General features: G+C 44.9%; 1 protein-coding gene across 5 annotated transcripts; it reads right to left on the reverse strand.

Moving 5' to 3' along the window:
* Positions 1-11,448: 11,448 nt before the first annotated feature.
* ATXN7L3 (ataxin 7 like 3) lies at positions 11,449-26,879 on the reverse strand. 5 transcript variants are annotated; one of them, XM_075846218.1, is made up of 12 exons: positions 26,635-26,879; positions 25,937-26,053; positions 24,191-24,323; positions 23,328-23,499; positions 21,989-22,107; positions 21,684-21,706; positions 19,854-19,899; positions 19,628-19,659; positions 18,666-18,734; positions 18,227-18,342; positions 16,289-16,422; positions 11,449-15,521 (listed from the first exon to the last, which is right to left on the reverse strand). In XM_075846218.1, the coding sequence occupies exons 2-12, from the start codon at positions 25,979-25,981 to the stop codon at positions 15,379-15,381; spliced, it is 1,032 nt and encodes a 343-aa protein (XP_075702333.1). In that variant the 5' UTR covers positions 25,982-26,053; positions 26,635-26,879; the 3' UTR covers positions 11,449-15,378. The 5 variants fall into 5 exon arrangements, with proteins under 5 accessions (XP_075702333.1, XP_075702335.1, XP_075702332.1 ...); XM_075846220.1 differs by having other exon boundaries at positions 22,010-22,107; positions 26,635-26,877; XM_075846217.1 differs by having other exon boundaries at positions 18,666-18,737; positions 26,732-26,876.
* Between the last annotated feature and the right edge of the window lie 590 nt (positions 26,880-27,469).

The raw sequence follows: 27,469 nt of genomic DNA on the forward strand, positions 1-27,469 counted from the left end.
TATATCCAGGGGATAGGTCATCAGTTTTTTCTCTTTTGCCCCTAATCCTATAAAACCTCTTTAAATATCTACACTGATGGGCTGCATCTTAGGCCTGATTTACACGAGCGTGTGCGTTTTGTGTGCGCAAAATGCACTTAACAGCTCAGTGTGTCATCAGCGTATGATGCGCGGCTGCGTGATTTTCGCGCAGCCGCCATTATGACACTCCGTTTGGATGTTTGTAAACAGAAAAGCACATGGTGCTTTTCTGTTTACATTCAGTTTGACAGCTGTTGCGCGAATCACGCAGTTCGCAGGGAAATGCTTCCGTGCAACCTGCGTGGTTTTCATGCACCCATTGACTTCAATGGGTGCACGATGCACGAAAAACGGCGAAATATAGAACATGTCGTGAGTTTTACGCAGCAGACTCACGCTGCGCAAAACTCACAGACTGTCTGCACTGCCCCATAGACTAATATAGGTGCGTACATTACGCTCGTGTAAATGATGCCTTAGTACAAGCATAGGATGTGATCCTGGAGGGGATGGAGTTCTATGAGCAGAGAGAAGGATCAGGTTATTGCAGATTTTCCAGCTATAGGAACGAGTTCTGTCTCCTGGTCATTCAGGCACATAGTAATATGATCCATGTCCTATATATGGGTCAGGTACACTGAGAGCTACGTATGGAGAACAATTACTGTAAACAGTTAGCGTTGTGCCTGCCTCTATACTTACCACTGCATTAAATCAACGTCTCAATCCTTTACTTAGAAGTTTCCGGTAAGTACTAACAATACAAGTAAGAAATGTTGAGTCACATTGTGAATGGTAAGGCTGGTCTAAGATTGCCAGAACCGATAAAAACACAGGGACATATACAAAAACCACCGAAAAAGGCCATACTTACAAATGGACACAGCCAGGCCAGAAATGCTGATGAAAGGGCGAGCAGGTGCTTTAAATAATAATAGCCACTCCCACTAGTCTTGAGGGGAGTGGTGTGTGGTGCATGGGATGTGTAGTAAGAAATAATAAATGAATAGTGTGTGTGCAAGTGTAGTACTATAAGTGAAATATAGGGGGCAGTAATAAATGAAGTGCCTCAATAGAAATAAATGGATAATGGGGTGCAAGTGAGTGAAACATGGAGGGATAGTGTGTACGTCATGAGGCACAACGTGTATAGCCAGGTAGAAGCCTATTCGTGACGCCTTGATAATTCATAGAGCGGGCTACCCTGCTTGCTATGCCAAACAACAACACACCATGCTCTCCCAGCATCAAAGACCCGGCTGTGTCCAAGAGAAGCGAATATACATAATAATGAAAAAATACCTGGGGTATTGGTAATCATTTTGGCCAAAAGGACGCAAGCTCGCAATCCACGACAAGGATCCCCAGACTTGCGAGTCCCTAACTCCTAAACTGGAACAGAACGTTCCTGATACACAAACAGAACCGATAAAAACACAGGGACATATACAAAAACCACCGAAAAAGGCCATACTTACAAATGGACACAGCCAGGCCAGAAATGCTGATGAAAGGGCGAGCAGGTGCTTTAAATAATAATAGCCACTCCCACTAGTCTTGAGGGGAGTGGTGTGTGGTGCATGGGATGTGTAGTAAGAAATAATAAATGAATAGTGTGTGTGCAAGTGTAGTACTATAAGTGAAATATAGGGGGCAGTAATAAATGAAGTGCCTCAATAGAAATAAATGGATAATGGGGTGCAAGTGAGTGAAACATGGAGGGATAGTGTGTACGTCATGAGGCACAACGTGTATAGCCAGGTAGAAGCCTATTTGTGACGCCTTGATAATTCATAGAGCGGGCTACCCTGCTTGCTATGCCAAACAACAACACGCCATGCTCTCCCAGCATCAAAGACCCGGCTGTGTCCAAGAGAAGCGAATATACATAATAATGAAAAAATACCTGGGGTATTGGTAATCATTTTGGCCAAAAGGACGCAAGCTCGCAATCCACGACAAGGATCCCCAGACTTGCGAGTCCCTAACTCCTAAACTGGAACAGAACGTTCCTGATACACAAACAGAACCGATAAAAACACAGGGACATATACAAAAACCACCGAAAAAGGCCATACTTACAAATGGACACAGCCAGGCCAGAAATGCTGATGAAAGGGCGAGCAGGTGCTTTAAATAATAATAGCCACTCCCACTAGTCTTGAGGGGAGTGGTGTGTGGTGCATGGGATGTGTAGTAAGAAATAATAAATGAATAGTGTGTGTGCAAGTGTAGTACTATAAGTGAAATATAGGGGGCAGTAATAAATGAAGTGCCTCAATAGAAATAAATGGATAATGGGGTGCAAGTGAGTGAAACATGGAGGGATAGTGTGTACGTCATGAGGCACAACGTGTATAGCCAGGTAGAAGCCTATTTGTGACGCCTTGATAATTCATAGAGCGGGCTACCCTGCTTGCTATGCCAAACAACAACACACCATGCTCTCCCAGCATCAAAGACCCGGCTGTGTCCAAGAGAAGCGAATATACATAATAATGAAAAAATACCTGGGGTATTGGTAATCATTTTGGCCAAAAGGACGCAAGCTCGCAATCCACGACAAGGATCCCCAGACTTGCGAGTCCCTAACTCCTAAACTGGAACAGAACGTTCCTGATACACAAACAGAACCGATAAAAACACAGGGACATATACAAAAACCACCGAAAAAGGCCATACTTACAAATGGACACAGCCAGGCCAGAAATGCTGATGAAAGGGCGAGCAGGTGCTTTAAATAATAATAGCCACTCCCACTAGTCTTGAGGGGAGTGGTGTGTGGTGCATGGGATGTGTAGTAAGAAATAATAAATGAATAGTGTGTGTGCAAGTGTAGTACTATAAGTGAAATATAGGGGGCAGTAATAAATGAAGTGCCTCAATAGAAATAAATGGATAATGGGGTGCAAGTGAGTGAAACATGGAGGGATAGTGTGTACGTCATGAGGCACAACGTGTATAGCCAGGTAGAAGCCTATTTGTGACGCCTTGATAATTCATAGAGCGGGCTACCCTGCTTGCTATGCCAAACAACAACACACCATGCTCTCCCAGCATCAAAGACCCGGCTGTGTCCAAGAGAAGCGAATATACATAATAATGAAAAAATACCTGGGCTATTGGTAATCATTTTGGCCAAAAGGACGCAAGCTCGCAATCCACGACAAGGATCCCCAGACTTGCGAGTCCCTAACTCCTAAACTGGAACAGAACGTTCCTGATACACAAACAGAACCGATAAAAACACAGGGACATATACAAAAACCACCGAAAAAGGCCATACTTACAAATGGACACAGCCAGGCCAGAAATGCTGATGAAAGGGCGAGCAGGTGCTTTAAATAATAATAGCCACTCCCACTAGTCTTGAGGGGAGTGGTGTGTGGTGCATGGGATGTGTAGTAAGAAATAATAAATGAATAGTGTGTGTGCAAGTGTAGTACTATAAGTGAAATATAGGGGGCAGTAATAAATGAAGTGCCTCAATAGAAATAAATGGATAATGGGGTGCAAGTGAGTGAAACATGGAGGGATAGTGTGTACGTCATGAGGCACAACGTGTATAGCCAGGTAGAAGCCTATTTGTGACGCCTTGATAATTCATAGAGCGGGCTACCCTGCTTGCTATGCCAAACAACAACACACTATGCTCTCCCAGCATCAAAGACCCGGCTGTGTCCAAGAGAAGCGAATATACATAATAATGAAAAAATACCTGGGGTATTGGTAATCATTTTGGCCAAAAGGACGCAAGCTCGCAATCCACGACAAGGATCCCCAGACTTGCGAGTCCCTAACTCCTAAACTGGAACAGAACGTTCCTGATACACAAACAGAACCGATAAAAACACAGGGACATATACAAAAACCACCGAAAAAGGCCATACTTACAAATGGACACAGCCAGGCCAGAAATGCTGATGAAAGGGCGAGCAGGTGCTTTAAATAATAATAGCCACTCCCACTAGTCTTGAGGGGAGTGGTGTGTGGTGCATGGGATGTGTAGTAAGAAATAATAAATGAATAGTGTGTGTGCAAGTGTAGTACTATAAGTGAAATATAGGGGGCAGTAATAAATGAAGTGCCTCAATAGAAATAAATGGATAATGGGGTGCAAGTGAGTGAAACATGGAGGGATAGTGTGTACGTCATGAGGCACAACGTGTATAGCCAGGTAGAAGCCTATTTGTGACGCCTTGATAATTCATAGAGCGGGCTACCCTGCTTGCTATGCCAAACAACAACACGCCATGCTCTCCCAGCATCAAAGACCCGGCTGTGTCCAAGAGAAGCGAATATACATAATAATGAAAAAATACCTGGGGTATTGGTAATCATTTTGGCCAAAAGGACGCAAGCTCGCAATCCACGACAAGGATCCCCAGACTTGCGAGTCCCTAACTCCTAAACTGGAACAGAACGTTCCTGATACACAAACAGAACCGATAAAAACACAGGGACATATACAAAAACCACCGAAAAAGGCCATACTTACAAATGGACACAGCCAGGCCAGAAATGCTGATGAAAGGGCGAGCAGGTGCTTTAAATAATAATAGCCACTCCCACTAGTCTTGAGGGGAGTGGTGTGTGGTGCATGGGATGTGTAGTAAGAAATAATAAATGAATAGTGTGTGTGCAAGTGTAGTACTATAAGTGAAATATAGGGGGCAGTAATAAATGAAGTGCCTCAATAGAAATAAATGGATAATGGGGTGCAAGTGAGTGAAACATGGAGGGATAGTGTGTACGTCATGAGGCACAACGTGTATAGCCAGGTAGAAGCCTATTTGTGACGCCTTGATAATTCATAGAGCGGGCTACCCTGCTTGCTATGCCAAACAACAACACACCATGCTCTCCCAGCATCAAAGACCCGGCTGTGTCCAAGAGAAGCGAATATACATAATAATGAAAAAATACCTGGGGTATTGGTAATCATTTTGGCCAAAAGGACGCAAGCTCGCAATCCACGACAAGGATCCCCAGACTTGCGAGTCCCTAACTCCTAAACTGGAACAGAACGTTCCTGATACACAAACAGAACCGATAAAAACACAGGGACATATACAAAAACCACCGAAAAAGGCCATACTTACAAATGGACACAGCCAGGCCAGAAATGCTGATGAAAGGGCGAGCAGGTGCTTTAAATAATAATAGCCACTCCCACTAGTCTTGAGGGGAGTGGTGTGTGGTGCATGGGATGTGTAGTAAGAAATAATAAATGAATAGTGTGTGTGCAAGTGTAGTACTATAAGTGAAATATAGGGGGCAGTAATAAATGAAGTGCCTCAATAGAAATAAATGGATAATGGGGTGCAAGTGAGTGAAACATGGAGGGATAGTGTGTACGTCATGAGGCACAACGTGTATAGCCAGGTAGAAGCCTATTTGTGACGCCTTGATAATTCATAGAGCGGGCTACCCTGCTTGCTATGCCAAACAACAACACACCATGCTCTCCCAGCATCAAAGACCCGGCTGTGTCCAAGAGAAGCGAATATACATAATAATGAAAAAATACCTGGGGTATTGGTAATCATTTTGGCCAAAAGGACGCAAGCTCGCAATCCACGACAAGGATCCCCAGACTTGCGAGTCCCTAACTCCTAAACTGGAACAGAACGTTCCTGATACACAAACAGAACCGATAAAAACACAGGGACATATACAAAAACCACCGAAAAAGGCCATACTTACAAATGGACACAGCCAGGCCAGAAATGCTGATGAAAGGGCGAGCAGGTGCTTTAAATAATAATAGCCACTCCCACTAGTCTTGAGGGGAGTGGTGTGTGGTGCATGGGATGTGTAGTAAGAAATAATAAATGAATAGTGTGTGTGCAAGTGTAGTACTATAAGTGAAATATAGGGGGCAGTAATAAATGAAGTGCCTCAATAGAAATAAATGGATAATGGGGTGCAAGTGAGTGAAACATGGAGGGATAGTGTGTACGTCATGAGGCACAACGTGTATAGCCAGGTAGAAGCCTATTTGTGACGCCTTGATAATTCATAGAGCGGGCTACCCTGCTTGCTATGCCAAACAACAACACACCATGCTCTCCCAGCATCAAAGACCCGGCTGTGTCCAAGAGAAGCGAATATACATAATAATGAAAAAATACCTGGGCTATTGGTAATCATTTTGGCCAAAAGGACGCAAGCTCGCAATCCACGACAAGGATCCCCAGACTTGCGAGTCCCTAACTCCTAAACTGGAACAGAACGTTCCTGATACACAAACAGAACCGATAAAAACACAGGGACATATACAAAAACCACCGAAAAAGGCCATACTTACAAATGGACACAGCCAGGCCAGAAATGCTGATGAAAGGGCGAGCAGGTGCTTTAAATAATAATAGCCACTCCCACTAGTCTTGAGGGGAGTGGTGTGTGGTGCATGGGATGTGTAGTAAGAAATAATAAATGAATAGTGTGTGTGCAAGTGTAGTACTATAAGTGAAATATAGGGGGCAGTAATAAATGAAGTGCCTCAATAGAAATAAATGGATAATGGGGTGCAAGTGAGTGAAACATGGAGGGATAGTGTGTACGTCATGAGGCACAACGTGTATAGCCAGGTAGAAGCCTATTTGTGACGCCTTGATAATTCATAGAGCGGGCTACCCTGCTTGCTATGCCAAACAACAACACACCATGCTCTCCCAGCATCAAAGACCCGGCTGTGTCCAAGAGAAGCGAATATACATAATAATGAAAAAATACCTGGGGTATTGGTAATCATTTTGGCCAAAAGGACGCAAGCTCGCAATCCACGACAAGGATCCCCAGACTTGCGAGTCCCTAACTCCTAAACTGGAACAGAACGTTCCTGATACACAAACAGAACCGATAAAAACACAGGGACATATACAAAAACCACCGAAAAAGGCCATACTTACAAATGGACACAGCCAGGCCAGAAATGCTGATGAAAGGGCGAGCAGGTGCTTTAAATAATAATAGCCACTCCCACTAGTCTTGAGGGGAGTGGTGTGTGGTGCATGGGATGTGTAGTAAGAAATAATAAATGAATAGTGTGTGTGCAAGTGTAGTACTATAAGTGAAATATAGGGGGCAGTAATAAATGAAGTGCCTCAATAGAAATAAATGGATAATGGGGTGCAAGTGAGTGAAACATGGAGGGATAGTGTGTACGTCATGAGGCACAACGTGTATAGCCAGGTAGAAGCCTATTTGTGACGCCTTGATAATTCATAGAGCGGGCTACCCTGCTTGCTATGCCAAACAACAACACACCATGCTCTCCCAGCATCAAAGACCCGGCTGTGTCCAAGAGAAGCGAATATACATAATAATGAAAAAATACCTGGGGTATTGGTAATCATTTTGGCCAAAAGGACGCAAGCTCGCAATCCACGACAAGGATCCCCAGACTTGCGAGTCCCTAACTCCTAAACTGGAACAGAACGTTCCTGATACACAAACAGAACCGATAAAAACACAGGGACATATACAAAAACCACCGAAAAAGGCCATACTTACAAATGGACACAGCCAGGCCAGAAATGCTGATGAAAGGGCGAGCAGGTGCTTTAAATAATAATAGCCACTCCCACTAGTCTTGAGGGGAGTGGTGTGTGGTGCATGGGATGTGTAGTAAGAAATAATAAATGAATAGTGTGTGTGCAAGTGTAGTACTATAAGTGAAATATAGGGGGCAGTAATAAATGAAGTGCCTCAATAGAAATAAATGGATAATGGGGTGCAAGTGAGTGAAACATGGAGGGATAGTGTGTACGTCATGAGGCACAACGTGTATAGCCAGGTAGAAGCCTATTTGTGACGCCTTGATAATTCATAGAGCGGGCTACCCTGCTTGCTATGCCAAACAACAACACACCATGCTCTCCCAGCATCAAAGACCCGGCTGTGTCCAAGAGAAGCGAATATACATAATAATGAAAAAATACCTGGGCTATTGGTAATCATTTTGGCCAAAAGGACGCAAGCTCGCAATCCACGACAAGGATCCCCAGACTTGCGAGTCCCTAACTCCTAAACTGGAACAGAACGTTCCTGATACACAAACAGAACCGATAAAAACACAGGGACATATACAAAAACCACCGAAAAAGGCCATACTTACAAATGGACACAGCCAGGCCAGAAATGCTGATGAAAGGGCGAGCAGGTGCTTTAAATAATAATAGCCACTCCCACTAGTCTTGAGGGGAGTGGTGTGTGGTGCATGGGATGTGTAGTAAGAAATAATAAATGAATAGTGTGTGTGCAAGTGTAGTACTATAAGTGAAATATAGGGGGCAGTAATAAATGAAGTGCCTCAATAGAAATAAATGGATAATGGGGTGCAAGTGAGTGAAACATGGAGGGATAGTGTGTACGTCATGAGGCACAACGTGTATAGCCAGGTAGAAGCCTATTTGTGACGCCTTGATAATTCATAGAGCGGGCTACCCTGCTTGCTATGCCAAACAACAACACACCATGCTCTCCCAGCATCAAAGACCCGGCTGTGTCCAAGAGAAGCGAATATACATAATAATGAAAAAATACCTGGGCTATTGGTAATCATTTTGGCCAAAAGGACGCAAGCTCGCAATCCACGACAAGGATCCCCAGATTCGGTGGTTTTTGTATATGTCCCTGTGTTTTTATCGGTTCTGTTTGTGTATCAGGAACGTTCTGTTCCAGTTTAGGAGTTAGGGACTCGCAAGTCTGGGGATCCTTGTCGTGGATTGCGAGCTTGCGTCCTTTTGGCCAAAATGATTACCAATACCCCAGGTATTTTTTCATTATTATGTATATTCGCTTCTCTTGGACACAGCCGGGTCTTTGATGCTGGGAGAGCATGGTGTGTTGTTGTTTGGCATAGCAAGCAGGGTAGCCCGCTCTATGAATTATCAAGGCGTCACAAATAGGCTTCTACCTGGCTATACACGTTGTGCCTCATGACGTACACACTATCCCTCCATGTTTCACTCACTTGCACCCCATTATCCATTTATTTCTATTGAGGCACTTCATTTATTACTGCCCCCTATATTTCACTTATAGTACTACACTTGCACACACACTATTCATTTATTATTTCTTACTACACATCCCATGCACCACACACCACTCCCCTCAAGACTAGTGGGAGTGGCTATTATTATTTAAAGCACCTGCTCGCCCTTTCATCAGCATTTCTGGCCTGGCTGTGTCCATTTGTAAGTATGGCCTTTTTCGGTGGTTTTTGTATATGTCCCTGTGTTTTTATCGGTTCTGTTTGTGTATCAGGAACGTTCTGTTCCAGTTTAGGAGTTAGGGACTCGCAAGTCTGGGGATCCTTGTCGTGGATTGCGAGCTTGCGTCCTTTTGGCCAAAATGATTACCAATACCCCAGGTATTTTTTCATTATTATGTATATTCGCTTCTCTTGGACACAGCCGGGTCTTTGATGCTGGGAGAGCATGGTGTGTTGTTGTTTGGCATAGCAAGCAGGGTAGCCCGCTCTATGAATTATCAAGGCGTCACAAATAGGCTTCTACCTGGCTATACACGTTGTGCCTCATGACGTACACACTATCCCTCCATGTTTCACTCACTTGCACCCCATTATCCATTTATTTCTATTGAGGCACTTCATTTATTACTGCCCCCTATATTTCACTTATAGTACTACACTTGCACACACACTATTCATTTATTATTTCTTACTACACATCCCATGCACCACACACCACTCCCCTCAAGACTAGTGGGAGTGGCTATTATTATTTAAAGCACCTGCTCGCCCTTTCATCAGCATTTCTGGCCTGGCTGTGTCCATTTGTAAGTATGGCCTTTTTCGGTGGTTTTTAAGATTGCCATAATGCCCTCACTACTTAAGTTTCATAGGGTTCTATGGTAATCTAAGCTCAGTTACATCAACAAACTACCATATAACACTGAGTAACCGTTGAAATGTATCTTTGGCAATACGGTCATATCTAGCGCTGCATTCAAAATCCCACTGGTTGCTACTCGGAATCAGTCAACACTGTGTAGACAGCCACGCATATGACTGTTAAGAGGCTCTGTCACCAGATTTTGCAACCCCTATCTGCTATTGCAGCAGATCGGCGCTGCAATGTAGATTACAGTAACGTTTTTATTTTTTAAAAACGAGCATTTTTGGCCAAGTTATGACCATTTTTGTATTTATGCAAATGAGGCTTGCAAAAGTCCAAGTGGGCGTGTTTAAAGTAAAAGTCCAAGTGGGCGTGTATTATGTGCGTACATCGGGTCGTTTTTACTACTATTACTAGCTGGGCGTTCTGACGAGAAGTATCATCCACTTCTCGTCAGAACGCCCAGCTTCTGACAGTGCAGACACACAGCGTGTTCTCGAGAGATCACGCTGTGACGTCACTCACTTCCTGCCCCAGGTCCTGCATCGTGTCAGACGAGCGAGGACACATCGGCACCAGAGGCTAGAGTTGATTCTGCAGCAGCATCGGCGTTAGCAGGTAAGTCGATGTAGCTACTTACCTGCAAACGCTGATGCTGCTGCAGAATCAACTGTAGCCTCTGGTGCCGATGTGGCCGACACGATGCAGGACCTGGGGCAGGAAGTGAGTGACGTCACAGCGTGATCTCTCGAGAACACGCTGTGTCTGCACTGCCAGAAGCTGGGCGTTGTGAAGAGAAGTGGATGATACTTCTCATCAGAACGCCCAGCTAGTAAAAGTAGTAAAAACGCCCCGATGTACACACATAATACACGCCCAGTTGGACTTTTACTTTAAACACGCCCACTTGGACTTTTGCAAGCCTCATTTGCATAAATACAAAAATGGTCATAACTTGGCCAAAAATGCTCGTTTTTTAAAAATAAAAACGTTACTGTAATTTACATTGCAGCGCCGATCTGCTGCAATAGCAGATAGGGGCTGCAAAATCTGGTGACAGAGCCTCTTTAAGCTGAAAGCCTCTCCTGCATTGCATCCCGATTTAAAGGCCACACTTTCCAGACTCCAAAACATACTCGTTATGGACACTGAGCCAGCAGGGGTTACTGTAAGCTCAGAAGCCGGTAGAATTGATAATGCTGCCTGAATGAGAATGGACTTGAGATAACTCGAGGACAGTGCAGGAAGTGATGCAATGATGCCCAACATTACATGTGAATTATATCTTATAATGATCTTTAAAGGGGAAGTAACACTTTTCAGTACAGTGGAGCAGGAAGCCAACCAGATCACTGCTTTAAAATAAAGTGGTTCATTGCTATAGGCAACTGCTCCAATCCTTGTCTGAGCCAATCATAATTTTAGGAGTCTCCCATAAAGGTGTGGACAAACCCCCTTCTATTTGCCCTGTTTAGGTATACGGACCTCGGACGGGGCAGGTGGCCCTAGGATCTGTTCTGTGTGCGGGTTCCCAAAGCAATGATGAGAGTAATACTACTAGACTTGTCACACGGTTTATTACACATACAATTTACAGAGTCATATATGCATCATCCTATTCCTCAGGATAGGTGAATGGATACCACTATATACAGTACATGAATTCTTACAGTCTGATAACTATTTATATCATAACCTGCAAGCTATCAGTGCCACAGGAGAAAGAAGGGGCAAGCGTAAGGCACCACACATGCCCTTATCGAATGCCAGTCCACCATGGCATACTAAATCCAGCCATTGGTCATACTCTATGTACATGCAATATTGAGAATTATCTTGACTTTTACATTACAAATGCTGTAGTGTCGGTTGCAGGCAGCTAGGGGGCAGAGTAAACAGCGTAGGAAAAATAAGTGATCGATTGCAAGGAGGTTTCTTCTCAGTATCCAGGGCCGGCACCAGGCAACCGTCGGCACATGGCGATCTGGGTAAACATGCTCTATACGAGCCTAAAGTGAGTAGACGGGCCTGCTGTGACTCTTACCCAAGGGCCCACATACACCCCATGCCAGCTCTGTCTACATCACTGTCCTTCACAAGCATTTTACCATTTACATATTAATCTACATAAAAAGTGGAGTCACATGGAGTTAAAATCTCCCAGCATTCCATGCATGTTTGTACAGATCTTGCTCCAATGATTTACATTCTGGGAAGTGTAGAATTTACACCAGGTACTGTACAGTAATCAAAGTAGAACAACCCCACAATGCAATGCACATCATTGCACTATAGACACATTTCAAAAAGTTAGGGGTGTTTGTCAACAAGCTGTTGACTGGTTTTAAAAGCAACCGGAAGAATTGTGATTACAGCTCTGGAGTATAATACAGACTAACTATGGATCAGTACAAGATAATAGCAAGTTTTTTTTTGCTTTTTTTTTTATTTTAAAGAGGGTCAACTTTTTATGTAGATTGATTCTATAGATGAAGAGTAAAGTGGTGGACATCAGCTTTACTTGGATGATGAGGGTCATTATTGGCCATACACATAGGATCCCGTAGGCCAGGACTACACCCCGCATTTGCAATAAAGCCAAAGTGGTAGGACAAGTCTCTAGTAACATCAGACTTTCCTCCACACAATATCACGATCATTGCAGTCAACTGCAAAATCTCTCAGCCATTTCAGCCATGCCTCACGCCCATCTACTTTGCCCTCTGCCAGCTCTAAATTGTGGCACAGGACCATGTAGCTTTAGCCAATGATTGAACTGTATTAAAAATTGCCCTAAACCTCTTCATAAGCACTGGAGGAACTTTATCAGGACTTCTGCCATAAGCTTTGTGGGCAAAAATTTGTGCAAACAAGTTATTCACTGTCGCTATATACTGTCTTGAAGTGAATGTCCACCTTTTAACACCGTATTGTTTTTAGGTCCAAAATTGTGATTTTTTAAAAAATATATCTTTATACATTTCTTTGCGACACCGAGCTCCCCTTAGACATTTGGTAATAGATACAATTCTGTCTGCCTGCAGCCACCACTAGAGGGAGCTTACTGCACACTGGTTTATTACAGAATTCAATGTATAATTGTATTCACTAAGCTCCCCCTAGTGTTGGCTGCAGAAAACCAAATTGTTACAATTTCACTTTTTCTGAGTTAATTAGTTTAGAATGTTGTACCTATATGGATTGAAAAACAATAAAAAAAAAAAAATATTCAAGGGTGGACATTCACTTTAAGGAAACCAGCCCTTAGACAATCATACGACTATACAGACGTATAGGCTGACACATGGCTGTGAACATGTCATTTACACACAGCCTCGATCCTGTTTTTGGCACATAATACATGGAGCACACATACGGCTTGAACCTGTAAAGTGCACCCATAAAGAGACATGTTCACGTTAAATCACACAAAGGGTTAACCTACAGCACACTAAAAGGGGTCATTATACAGCACCCCTAATCTGGAAAGTGGCATAGTGAGGTGAGAACTGGCATTAGCACCCCTCTCACTGCCACTCATGCAGCTGGAGAGACGATGCAGAGTATCCTATAGATCACCAGTCTCAAGCCAGAAGTCCTGCCAAGAGGTGACGCACCCTGCGGCCCTGCCTGTCACTGATCTATCATCTGTCGTGTGAATGAGGACTGACCGTGGTAAACCCCAGCACGGTGCAGCGAGGTCACTGACTAACATTAGAATAGGGGAGATTTAATCAACACAAGTGCAAGTTGCGCAGTCACCCGCAGCAACCAATCAGCTCCAACCTCAGCGTGCACTCAGGCCCAGGTGACGTAGCATATTAATTCAGTGATGGGGAAGGAGACGAGCAGCTGGCAGACACCTTCAGAGACGCTTATCTTGTATAAAAAAGCAAAACATGAAACTGGAAGATACTGCGGCTACATGGTGAGTTTGGCATGAGATGCCCTTGTTGTACTAGCCGCACTGATAAAAGTGGCGGGCTGTACCCAGCTTTAGCGGATTGACTCTAAACTAATGTGGCATGTTCTGGCTTCTTAAAGATTAAATATCAGAAGAAAATTAAAATAGAGTAAAAATCGTTTTGTTTTTTTTCAATAAATTTACTGCTTTGCTGGAAGTTACAGGCCAAAAGCCTGAGGCTGCACTACTGCAACATTCAATAAGATGCAGAGTTGTCATGGAGACCTTGTATGGATTTAATACACATACATTAGAAGGTAACATTGATGCGGATGGTGATTTTTTGGTCCACACAAAGTCCCCCTGACAAAAACCATAGCAGGAAACGTTGCTACCGTATCAGAATCTCAGTAGTGCAGACTCCGGGTTCAGTAGAACATATCCTGCATAGAAGAGATCTATAGATTACATTCTTACAGATAAGCCAAGGTTCTGCTGGGGGTTGTAGTGTCACCAGCCATAAAGTCTCCCTGTCTGAAAGTAACGACATGACCGCCTCATTCATGTGAACACGGACAGCACAATAGCGGCCACTCACCTGGCCACACTCCGCAGGTAGCCTGCCTGTCATAGGGACTTCCTGTGCTGCCGCTTGCTCCCCTTTCAGAAAAACACAAGTGCACACGACTATCACAGCAACATAATCTCCTGTGTGAACACGGTCAGCTTACACACACATCCTTCCACCGAGGAACGAAGCTGCTGCTGTCATGAAGCCCTGTGCCCTCACCAGATGCTCTTTAATCACACACAATGTGGCAGATGCTCCCACTATATATATACATTTACAATGAAGCAGAGCTGCTTGCAAGGAAATACTTAGTGTGAAATTTTAATACGTGCAAGATATCCTCCCACCCTTCACCTGCCAGAGGCAGAAACACTTGGTTGCCCCCTTGGGGTTGTGCTGGGGCCTGCACCCAAACACCTAAAACACTTATGTTTCAGAAGTGATGAGGTCACACGTGTTTTTTTTTTTTGTCTTTTTTTTTTTTTAAATCTTCAAGTTTACGGCCTCGCATTCCAGAAAGTTCCAGAGATGCCAGTTCTAGCGCGGTCCAGCCAGAGTCCCGTTGTCTGACGCCAAGTCCAGTTATCCTGAAAAGACCCCAAGTCTCCATTCAACTCAGCAGCAGGGGCCTAACACTTCATGACTAGGTAAAAAGTTTAGTCTCAGCGTAGGACACTTATTTGAACCTCTTGTTGTCCTCGAAGTCCCCCCTCCCCCACAAAGTACTCATAATGAGGGCCACATATGACATCACTGGCAGCACAGATGCAGCATACAGAACACGGCAGCACGCGGAGATGGTGGAATGGAGTACACTGCCTCATGTCAGGCATTACATTTCCTATGATATAGGACATGTTTTGTTTTTCACAGTAAAGAGTTAATCACGGGGGGGGGGGGGGGGAGGGATAAGCCTGGTATTAGCCATTTGCAGCCAGTGGGCTAAGCAGGCAGAGGTAACAGCCCATGTAGACGCATGGCCACAGCCATTGGATCCATGACACCACAACATCTCAGTTAAGTTCACTGTACATGCCCGGCGTCAGCGGTGCGGGGGCTTTGGGTTTCTTCTTTTTGCTGGCCCCCCCTGCACTACCCATGTTGATGTGACTTGGCTTTTTCTTCTTGGGTTTCCGTGTATCTGAGTTATTTGTACCTAAGTGTCAGATAACAGAGACAAATCAGAATCCACCAATATCGGTCTATAGTAGGTCTCTGCTGTCAGAGAGTAGAAGTATCGATTCGTTATACATTAAGGGGATGTAGATTAGAAAACAAATAGGTCTGCTTTATCAAGAAACAGCACCCTTCTTGTCCATGGCTGTGTGTGGTACTGCAGCTCAGCCCAATTTACTTGAATGGTGCGGAGCTGCAATACCAGACAAAGCCTATGGGCAGCAGTGGCGCTGTTTGTGGATGTGAGCAGCCATGTGTTTCTAAACTCATACAACCCCTTTAAAGGTGGCCACACGGTATTAAAAGAATCAAATCTCCCAGCAATGTAAACAATCATTTCTCATAGAAAAGAGACGGTTGGCATCCTGCAGCTGGAGCCTATCCTTAGGATAGGTCATCAATATTCGATCGGTGGGACTTCGACTCTCGCCACCGCTGCCGATCAGCTGTCAGGGGTCGCGGTGCAACACTTTGAATGGGACAGTGCTGCAATACTTTGCATGGCCACTACAAACGTAACAGTGCGCATAAGTACGAATGAGGAGGAGAAACTTGTAAACACCGAAGAGGCCCCTTCAAACAGCTGATCGGCAGGGGTGACGAGAGTCGAACCCCTACCGATCTAATATTGATGGCCTAACCTAAGGATAGGCCCTCAATTCTAGAAACACTGAGTACCCCTTTAAACGTTGAGTTTTCCTTTTAGCCATTTCTTCTAACACGTCATTTTCGGATTAGACCTCTTACTGGCTTTGGAGGAGGCAGAATCAGATGGAGAGATATCAGATGATCCATCCCACGGCAATCGACTTATCAACGCCTGTCCTTCCACCACGTCAAAGCTGTCATTATCCGTACTGCCGTCAGGCTCCGGGAGAGAGCTGTGTTGGAAGGGAGAGCGATGTGAGAAATGGTCTAAGGCTCTGTTCACATCACATTTGGGACATATGTCCGACATGGTTGTGTGTAGTAAAAGAACCATGATGGAGAATTAATGAAAAGGAAAAAAACATAGTAAAAAAAAAAACCTCAAAGAATAACTGTAATTTCATAAAGCTTTTGATCGGTGGGGGTCCGGTGTCTGAGACCCTACCGATCACTGAAACTAAGCGACAGTGCCCTTTCAGCTGTAATGTTATAACTAAAAAAAAGCGAGCCAAAGTGAGCCAAAGTTATACCATCTACAGCCACAGGGGCACTGTGCTCGGCTTTACGCTTTTGCCCCTTCTTGTCAGCAATCGTTGGGGGTATCAGCACCAGGACCCCCACCGATCAAAACTTCAGACTTGTCACAAGTTTTATGAAATTAGTTTTCTGGGCTTATTAGAAAATGTCATCAATGTATAATCAGTCGGGCTCCGATCTCATGGTCATTAGAGGGGCACTTGCCCATAAAAACTGCGACGTTCATAAGCGTGTGGCTTTGCCTGGGACTGAAGCACAGTCCATTTAAAGGAACAGTGTCATCACAAATTATTTTTTTATATGTTAAAGATGTTAGTGCTTTATTAAAAACGTTTATATTCATTTGTGTGTTTGTGTTTTACTTTTTCTTAGTTTTACACTTTTTCTTCCCTATGGGGGCTGCCATTTTTTGTTCCATTTCTGTGTGTGTCGATTAACGACACATACAGACATGGAATACGGCAGCCACAGTCCCATAGGGACTGCGAACGGCTCCCGTCCCATTGACTGCAGTGTACGGCGTCCGTGTGGGAACTGCGCATGCGCCGCTCCCACACAGTCCTATTCGAAATTGGCGCCGTCCGGCGCCATTTTCCTGTGGACCGGAAGTCGCGGCCGGACAGTAATATTACTACTTCCGGTCGCGGCTTACGGATTTGTGCACTTGCACCAGCGGCAGCAAACAGAGCGGACGGGCCGGAGGGAGCCGCGGCGGCAGGAGCAGGTAAGAGATTTCAATGTATGTTCGTGTTTGTGTGTGTTTACTACTGTATGTAAACCTACTACACTGTGGGTTAGCTCAAAAAATGGCGACACACAGTGTAGGAGGTTACACCGTTCAAACCCCTCGTTTATCCCGGCACTAGCCAGGATAAAGGAGGGGGGCATGCTGAGAGCTCACTAGAGCGAGGGCTTTTAACCCAATGTTGCAATGCTGCAACTTTGGGAACAGCTCCATCTAGTGGCCAAAAATGGGTAGTATTATAAATTAGAAATAATTTATAATATTTCCAGACTCGTGCAAAAAAAATAAAAAAAAATTGAACAATGTTTAATCACCCACACACTAAATGTTTAATTTTTAAAAAAAAACCATGTTTTTCTGGCAACATGTGTATGGGGCCGAGTTACAGTATTAAACACAGCCACTTGTCTGTGGACGCCGCTGTGCCCATACTGGATTGATCGATGATTGTTCCCTGGGTCAGACCTCCACTCATACATTTGTGGCTTATCCTTCCGATGTAAAATGCCAAAAAACTCCTTAAAACCTCAACAGTATGGCCCAAACATAATGTGAATAGAAGCCAATGTATAGGGGGGGGGGGCCTCCGAGATAGGCGTGAGGTGCCAGGTTACTCGGTAGCACTTGTTCTGCACCTGTTGGCCTAAACTAAAACATCTCTTTACTTTTCCAGCTCCAGTCAAGCTGGGACCATGTCCAGTTCTAAATATTTTATTACAGGTTCACAAGCCTAGAACAAGACAGAAATCACTTACGCTGAGGATCCGAGGAGGTACACCCTGACAGAGCGACGCTGGTCATCCGTGTGCTGGGGACAGCGTAGAGACCTGGTACACATCTTCTTGGTATGCTCCGATATTACACCGCATTGCTAGGGATGAATAGAACACAAATAACCTCCTAAGTGTTGTTGTGCGACGCATTTCGCGCCTAAATACTTGTTTTCTTCAAAATCAAGAGTTTGGTATGATGGGGCTTGCAGTGCCTTCCCCCAAACAAAGAGCTATAATAAAAAGGTGGCATCAGGTTTGCCATCCGACAGTTTAACTCTTATGCTACAACCAAGCCACGTCCCGTCCATAACTATATTGGGTAGCGGCTGCCTAGAGAGAAACTGCCCTCTCCTAGGTGAACAGAGCTCTGTATCCACAGGTGGGGGAGAGTATAGGAAGGTAGAGGGGCTGGTACACTTACCGTGGTTAGAAGGGTATGTAATTCTTCCGGACCTAAATTCTCATAACTAATTCCTGAACTGCTACTGTACTGCTGGGGAGACAAGAACAACATAGACGACCATCAAAACCAGCACAAGGATTTAATAAAAATAATATCTATAAACTTACATTATGCAACAGCAGTCTATTCATTAAAGGGTAACTAAACGTTCAAACTTCTGACATGTCACAGTGACATGTCAGAAGTTTTGATTGGTGGGAGTCAGAGCACTGAGACCCCCACCGATCGCTGAAACGAAACGGCAGAAGCCGATGTATCGGAGTACGGGCTCAGACTTTCTATTGAGTCCGTACTCCGATACATTGATTTCCGGAAAAAGCCGAATAGAAACAAAGCAGCTGAGCGCTCACACAAGCACTTCTACCGCTTCGTTTTAGCGATTGGTGGGGGGGTCTCAGTGCTCGGACACCCATCAATCAAAACTTCTGACACGTGACATCAGAAGTTTGTGGAACATTTAGTTACCCTTTAAAATGGCACTTGAATGGGGCTGTGTTGCCGTACCAGACACCGCCACGCAGACGGCGCTATCTTGGTAATTGCAGTGAAGCTCTTGATTGTTGGGGGACCTATAGGGTCAGACCCGCACAAATAATTCATTAAACTGGTTTCCAGAATTAGAAAAACATGGCTGCTTTCTTTAAAAAAGTTACACCTATTCATGGATTTCGTCAGGTTACAGCTCAGCTCCATTGAAGTAAATAGGACTGAGCTGCAATACCGCACACAACCAGCGGACAGGTGTGGCGCTGTTATTGGAAGAAATCAGCCATGTCTTTCTAATTCTGTAGAACCTATTCTAAGAATAGTTCATTAATGTTATGCCCTGAAAACCCTTTTATGGATTCAACAAATTTCTAAAAAAAAATAAATAAATACATTTTCTTTCAAGGTGAGTGAAGAAATAGAAGCTATAATACCTTAAACGGGTCTGTATTTACAGAGAGATCTCCTAGAAGAGGCGGAAGAAAGTGATGATATATAAGACAACTCGTTGTAAAACAGCTTTTCCTGAAAGCAAATCCCCCCCCCCCCCATGTACTGTGAAAAAGTTTCTTCCCATCATGTAGCGCATGCTTGAACTTCCATTGTGGAATTGGGAGGGGGGGGGGGGGTAGTATTGCTTGTTACCAACGTACAACTCACCGTTTTTGTGTTTTATAGATTTTGATCTCCGCGGAGAGTTTGGATTCTAAAAGATGAGTAAAATGATGACGATTAACAAGGAATGAACATAATAAACCTACAAAAATTATCTTCGATAGCAAAAACACTTGGAGCAGAGGTTACGGCCTGGCGTTTACCAGCTCAGACAGGTCTTTCCGGGCTTCTATACGAGGGTTGGCGATGGATCGCTCAGCGGTGCGGTTTTGTCATTGAGGAGTCTAGTTCGGGGACATCCCCTGTAGTAGCTCTAAGGGCAGCCATATTAACCATCACCCAGCTTTCCCAGAAACAAATATCCCCAGAAATGGCTGAATGGGAGTTTTAACAGGCTCGGTTCTCATTGTGCTCGAGCCCCCATTGGATCTATACGTCAAGAGGGTTTCCAGGCGTATATCTCTGGCATGTGCCACTATATATGCCGCATGGTATACTTTATTGGGGGGGGGGGGGGGATGCCTCTGTATAGAAAAGTGTAGTCAACTACATTTCTATACTATTGGAAAAGGTAGAGCAACGTATACCAGCCTGATGGCATCCATCGCGTGAATGGAGACCTATGGATATATTTGTGTATACGCCAGTGCATATGCCAAACATACGGCTCAAACGCAATGGGAACAGCTCCTACTGATAGGTCATGGTCTGATCCAGGACCACCACTGACTTCCATAATGAACAGGTCCCTATAAAACACTTTTACTGAAAATATAACTTTCAAATCATTGGTAGTGTGCTAAGAATTATTGTGTATTTCCACTTCAGGAAACAAGCGGAATGATCCTATTTCAGACCAATGAGATATGGAGAACATAAAGGAGAACTCTGGGGAAAACAGTTTCCCTGTGTCATGCTCCGCCCCTCGAGGCCTTGTGCTAGCATACCAGTGTATACGTTTTGCAGACTGTTCCTTTAAAGAGGCTCTGTCACCAGATTTTGCAACCCCGATCTGCTATTGCATGTGATCGGCGCTGCAATGTAGATTACAGTAACGTTTTTATTTTTAAAAAACGAGCATTTTTGGCCAAGTTATGACCATTTTCGTATTTATGCAAATGAGGCTTGCAAAAGTACAAGTGGGCGTGTTGAAAAGTAAAAAGTACAAGTGGGCGTGTATTATGTGCGTACATCGGGGCGTGTTTACTACTTTTACTAGCTGGGCGTTGTGTATAGAAGTATCATCCACTTCTCTTCACAACGCCCAGCTTCTGGCAGTGCAGACACAGCGTGTTCTCGAGAGATCACGCTGTGACGTCACTCACAGGTCCTGCATCGTGTCAGACGAGCGAGGACACCAGCACCAGAGGCTACAGATGATTCTGCAGCAGCATCGGCGTTTGCAGGTAAGTCAATGTAGCTACTTACCTGCAAATGCTGATGCTGCTGCAGAATCATCTGTAGCCTCTGGTGCCGACACGATGCAGGACCTGTGAGTGACGTCACAGATCTGCACTGCCAGAAGCTGGGCGTTGTGAAGAGAAGTGGATGATACTTCTCATCAGAACGCCCAGCTAGTAAAAGTAGTAAACACGCCCCGATGTACGCACATAATACACGCCCAGTTGGACTTTTACTTTTCAACACGCCCACTTGGACTTTTGCAAGCCTCATTTGCATAAATACGAAAATGGTCATAACTTGGCCAAAAATGCTCGTTTTTTAAAAATAAAAACGTTACTGTAATCTACATTGCAGCGCCGATCTGCTGCAATAGCAGATAGGGGCTGCAAAATCTGGTGACAGAGCCTCTTTAAGTAAACTGCTGCTTTCCTAATCTGTGTGGTGATGACATACAGGAGGACGATCTCTTACCTTTTCGGATTTTCTCTTCTTTGCTACAAAAGGAAAAGATAGGCACAGATATAAAGGAGGAAGGAGGAGTAAAAAGAAAGTGACAGCGCATGAGAGAAGATCAATATGTATGGAGTGGGAAGGTTTACCATGAGAAAGTAAGGGTACCCAGAGTAGCAGAGAAATGGGACAGAAAAAGGAATTGAAGCAGAGAAGGAAGTAGGGGGAGGGGGGCACAGGAAACAGAAAAAAAAACATGTTCAGTTTAGGCCAATGAATCGAACACAGAAATGCAGCAAAGGAATAAAACATGGCACGCTAGTTACCTCCAGACTGACTTAACGCACCTTTCTTCTCGGATCCATATGACCAGTCATTATCATTGACATCGTCGTTATCTTCTTGGTCGCTCTCGGACTTATTCATATTATTGCTGCTTGCAATTCTGGAAAACCATTAGAAACATACAATCTATAGTCAGTAAAAGGGGGGGGGGGGGGATCTGTCATGGAGATAGAAGCTCCGTCACGGCCCTGAACCCCACTGCTGCTGGGTCTCATAAGGACAAGCCAGGCCGGAGATCAGCTGTTCGCAGCAGGTATGGCTTTTTTAATCCCCGTTATCAGCGGCTCTCGCCAGGGGAAGCCATGCCTGGACAAACCGTCAGCACTGCAGTGGCCGCTCCACGGCATGTGTAGCATTACATGACGGACATTCAAATGAATAGAAGACCATGTAATGCATGGAGGGGCCGGGTCCTAAGACATCCATATGTCCCTATAGGACTTACTCTCATGTGAAAACCCCTTTAAGCCTTGGCTGTATAATTACATAGGCAGATTTACCATTCAGCAGTGTGTGGAAAGTTGGGTGAAAAACCCTGTTGGTTGTCATCCAGCTTTCCTAGGTACAGCTTTAAAGGGGTTGTCCCAAGAATAAAAGTCATCTCCTAACTACAGGATGCTGATCGGTGGGGGTCCCGTTCCTCCAAATGAATGAAGCGGCAGGTCGAAAATGCGCCCTGCGGCTTCATTCATTCTGTAAAGCACTGCTTGAGATAGCCGAGCGCTGTACTATGCCATCTCCGGCAGTCCCATAGACCGTGAATGAAGCGGCAGTGCGTAGGCGTGACCTGCTGCTCCATTGATTTGGAGGAACGGGACCCCCACCGATCAGCATGTTATCACCTATCCTGTGGTTGGGGGGAGAATATTTAATCTTGGGATAACCCCTTTAAGCCAGAAACACTTGGACAGAATGTTGAAACTTTGTCGGAGGAGAACAACGTGACAAATTCTACTCGCTGGTCATTCTCTTAGTTCTAGATCTTTCTGGATGACACTCAATATGACTGCAATAACAGAGATGTTACCCGTCTTCTCCAGACACCCTAACTTGGCATCACTCAAATGACCATTCAGGAATCTGGGAAAGCTGAGAGATCACCTCTGGGGTGCTATAATAGGTGGTCACCAAGCTTTCCTAGGAACTGATAAAACTGCATGTGACTTTTGGGTGGTATGTTCTTTACTGCTAAAAGTCGTGTTCCCATCTAGATCACAGTGTGGGGGCATAGGTGAATTTGGGACTGAATAATTGGACGCTTATGGTCTGGCACATTATAATATATAGGACCCCCCTCCCACTACCATTTGCTTCACTCACCTTCGATTAGCAATACGGCTGCTGTTCCGGCCCATGCCTAAACATTTCTCAAGGTGGGGAGCGAAGCGGGAGGCTGCTATACTACGATTACAGTTGGGACATACACATTCTTTACTCTTCCACTGATTATAGACTTGGCCAAAGATGTCCACACCCGGCTGATCTATGATTTCTGCAAATAAATGGAAGAAAGGAAATAAAGGAGCAGCTGACAACCAGACGACGAAAACTGAGTCCAGTATATAGGATCGTAGTATACAGGAGATATGAAGAGAGGCCGGTGAGCATGAACAAACAGAAAGGTCCGCTCCGAATAGTGTCCAGTGTTACACAATAGAAGTCAATGGGATCCATTAAAGGGGTTGCTCGGGCCCCTCCTCTAGGAGCCAGAACAGAGAGCTACTCTGCCGCTCAGTTTTAGCAGCCTATAGCCATCCACGTATTACACTGACTGACGGTCATCTGAATTACCGCTATGTAATACTACATATACTGGCTGCCTGTAGCTGGACCCACAGCTCCAAACTGAAAAGGCCTCTGTTGGTAAAAATGGGCGCTACTACTGAACGGTTACAGAACAAACATGACTGGGCACAGACTTAAGGGGGTACGAATAGCACGCTAAACACTAACCAGAACCCTGACTCCGCTATCAGCAGGGAGACCCTTCTGTGTTTTTGAGTGGCCATAGGTATTCCTTGAGGACAATGTTGCATATATGCCCCCCCCCCCCCCCCCACTATACAAGGAGCACAATTGTGCTCTCCAGTTCATATCCTCCATGCTGACAGGTTCCCTTGAGAATATATCCTTTGTCCGGTTTATCACACAAGACATACATTACAGAGTAAATAGCCACGTACCAAAATCCTTCATACTTTCAGGGTCTGTCTCATCCAGTAAGAAGTATCCACACTTAACAGCTCTGTGGACCTCAAAACTCAGCCCCAGACACGTGTCCTCCACCAGATCTGTGTATATGTCATGAGCAAGAGCCTAAGAAAGAGGATTAGTGTCAGTAAGGAGCACGTAAGCCAGGCAAATATCAGCAGCTTATCATCCACCATTACCATACAGGTAAGCTACGGATGCCAGGCACCTCCGATGATATATGAAGTGGCAATTTCTGAACTGAGAATCATCTCAATAACTTTATTTATACTGTCTCTGAGAACACATTAAAGACATATTCCAGCTAAGCTTAAATTCTGGTGTCCACTGAGGCTAAGCTGCAATACCAGACACAGCCCATGGATAGGAGTGGCGCTGTGTCTGCAAAAAAAGCACCTCCTTCCTTCTGATTTATTACCCCCAAAAGTGTAAAAAAATTGGGACACCTCTATTCTCCCGGGAGGACGTAACGTGTTCAGATCGCTCTCCTAGCAGGCGGACACTTCCACTGCAGAGTAGGAGCTACCAAAGAACATGCAGCAAAATATTTCCTGTCAGACGCCACACGGGAACCCAACGAGCCCCACTAAGTAATTGGGGTCAGGATCAGATGGATCAGGCAGAGCGTTGTGACATCCATTACGTACAGAAGCCAAAACAAAAAGTATAAACATAGCTGTACTTGTATCTCGTACTACAGACAGGAGGAGGCTTGCGCTACTATTTTCCACCATGACGTCAGGCATGGGTCAGCAACCGTCAGCAGTCCAGCTGTTGTAAAACTACAATTCCCAGCATGCCCTGACAGCCTTCGGCTGGAATAATAAAGCCTTTGGCTGTCGGGGCATGCTGGGAGTTTTAGTTTCACAACACCTGGAGTGCTGACCCCTGTTATACGGTGTGTTCACCCACTAAATACTATGCTGGGCCCCATTTATCAAAAGTGCTGAACAGAAAAAAACTGGCCTTGTTTCCCATAGCAACCAATCAGAGCTAAGCTTTCATTTTGCAACCTGCTTTGAAAAGCTTAGCCCTGATTGGTTGCTATGGGAAACAAGGGCAGTTTCTTTTCTATTGAGCCACTTTTACACGAGCGTAATGTGTTTTACAGACGCAACACCCGTACTATAGCGCTCTAACTGCGATTCCGATGAACCGCGGGAGATGCGTCCGCAATAAGCATACCGCTCAGGTGGAAGTGGGTTTCAGCAGTTTTAATAAATGAGCCTTATTGGGAGAGATTTATCAAAACTTTTGTAAGGCAGAAGTGGAGTAGTTGCCAATAGCAACCAATCACATTCCACCTTTCACTTTCAGAGGTCCTTTGTAAAATAAAAGCAGCAACCCGATTGGTTTCTGTGGGCAACTACTCCAATATTCCTTTGCAGCAGTTTTGAGAACTCTCCCACCATTGTGCTATGATCCAGTAATTGTAAATGGACGGTGTCATGATGAAATATCTGGTCTGCTTATCTTCCAGAAACAGCGCCACTTTTTTTCCTCAGGCTGCGTCTGGTATTGCAGCTCCCCCACATTCAAGTGAGACAGGCGGAGATGCAAAACCACACACAGCCCATGAACAAGAGCGGCGCTGGAAAAAAAAAAAACTGGGTGACAAGCCGCTCACGTTAGTCATTGGATATTACGGCTTTTATGACACCCCAATTCTAGTTTCGCAGCCCCCAGAATTCAGCCAGTCGGCGTTAATGACCCCTCACCTCCAGTTTACTGTTATCCAGACCAGACAGAGACATGTCTTCCATTCTCTTCTGCGTCCAGTACTTGGGGGATGATGTTGCCCGGCCAGGCAGAACACGGGCAGCCCCTCCCCCTATCTGTAATACAATAGGAAACAAAGAAGACCAATTAATCACACGGGAGACACAGGACGTGCGGACGCGCAAGAAAAAGACCACCAGAAAAACGGCGCAAGTCACGGGCACCATATTTAGTCTCATTTGGCGACATTTTTGACAGATTCAAATCAATAAAGCAAAGGGGTGTGGCTAAACAACTCGCAATGGCCACGCCAAAACGTAGAACCATTTACTGGCACCAAGTACTGGCAAAAATGAACAACGGGCATAAGGTGGCATAATGAAGTGGTGGATCTAGTACGTCAGGAACTGCAGCACGTGTTTTATACAGTCGCCATGTAACCGAGACATTACCAAACGAGAACTGAAGCGGACAAAATCCAGAAACTGAGGAACTACAAATCCCAGCATGCCACAAATGACATGCTGGGCTTTGTAGTCCTCCTACAGCTCGGAAAACTGTATAAATGACACATGGGTATGGCTGTTGGATAAATCACATGCTGGGCTACCCACTATGCCCCTGTGCTGCCAGTCTATGGAGGTAACAGCTAAAAACCAGAGCATTGCACAATACACACCGCTATGGATGTACTCACTCCTCACATATACAGCAGTCTACAGCAAAGATGTGTGTAGAAGCGGGTATAACAGCCATGTATGACGCGTCGCTGACAGAGATTCCATTGTTCATACCCAGCATTACCCCCGTCTGCCTCTCTGTCCGGTCTCCTCAGCACCTAATAGCACCATCCGCCATTTTACCTTACCAGGCGGACTCAATCACCGGTTGATAACATCGATCGAGAAGCCACGCCCCTCTGGGCGTGCCGTAAACAGCAGTATCAACATCCATGTTCGGCGATCCATCCACTGCGGGAGGAAACTGCAGCACTAGGGAGAAAGTGAGCCAGCCAATCAGAAGGCGGGGAAATGTTAGGGACGGGTTGAGCGGCTGCCAGTAGGAGGCAGAGGGGGGAGTGGTGATGGTGTGTTGTCATGGAAACAGGGCAGTGAGAGCGCAGCGTGTGAGAGGAGCGTGGTAATGATTGCATAGGTGCTCGTCTATGATACGTCCCTTTAAATGTCTAAAATAAATTACCATTAAATATATCCTTGTTTATAAGTCCTTGAATAGTTCTATCAATTTTATTTAGCATTTTCCTTGGTTGATCTGTCAACGTCAGGGGGAAATAGCCCCAATATATTTACCCCCCCAAAAAATGTGTGTATGTATATGTGTATATATGAGACAGCATATCTATAGCACTACGATGACCCTATAGCTATGGATAGGATTAGATACAGTGGCTCAGCAGACAGTATCACACATGATAGGATTAGATATAGTGGCTCAGTAGACAGTATCACACATTATAGGATTAGATACAGTGGCTCAGCAGACAGTATCACACATGATGGGATTAGATACAG

Source organism: Rhinoderma darwinii, chromosome 13 (genome assembly GCF_050947455.1).
Source record: "Rhinoderma darwinii isolate aRhiDar2 chromosome 13, aRhiDar2.hap1, whole genome shotgun sequence".
In the NCBI taxonomy this organism is placed as follows: domain Eukaryota; kingdom Metazoa; phylum Chordata; class Amphibia; order Anura; family Rhinodermatidae; genus Rhinoderma; species Rhinoderma darwinii.

What these genes read in the sequence shown, in the direction of transcription:
- ATXN7L3 (XM_075846217.1), bottom strand. Translation starts at nt 25,981, where the DNA reads ATGGAAGACATGTCTCTGTCTGGTCTGGATAACAGTAAACTGGAG. An exon ending in AGCCGTATTGCTAATCGAAG is followed by an intron (nt 22,108 to 23,327) that starts GTGAGTGAAGCA and finishes ATGGTTTTCCAG; the next exon opens with AATTGCAAGCAGCAATAATA. An exon ending in AGAAGAGAAAATCCGAAAAG is followed by an intron (nt 19,900 to 21,683) that starts GTAAGAGATCGT and finishes CTCATCTTTTAG; the next exon opens with AATCCAAACTCTCCGCGGAG.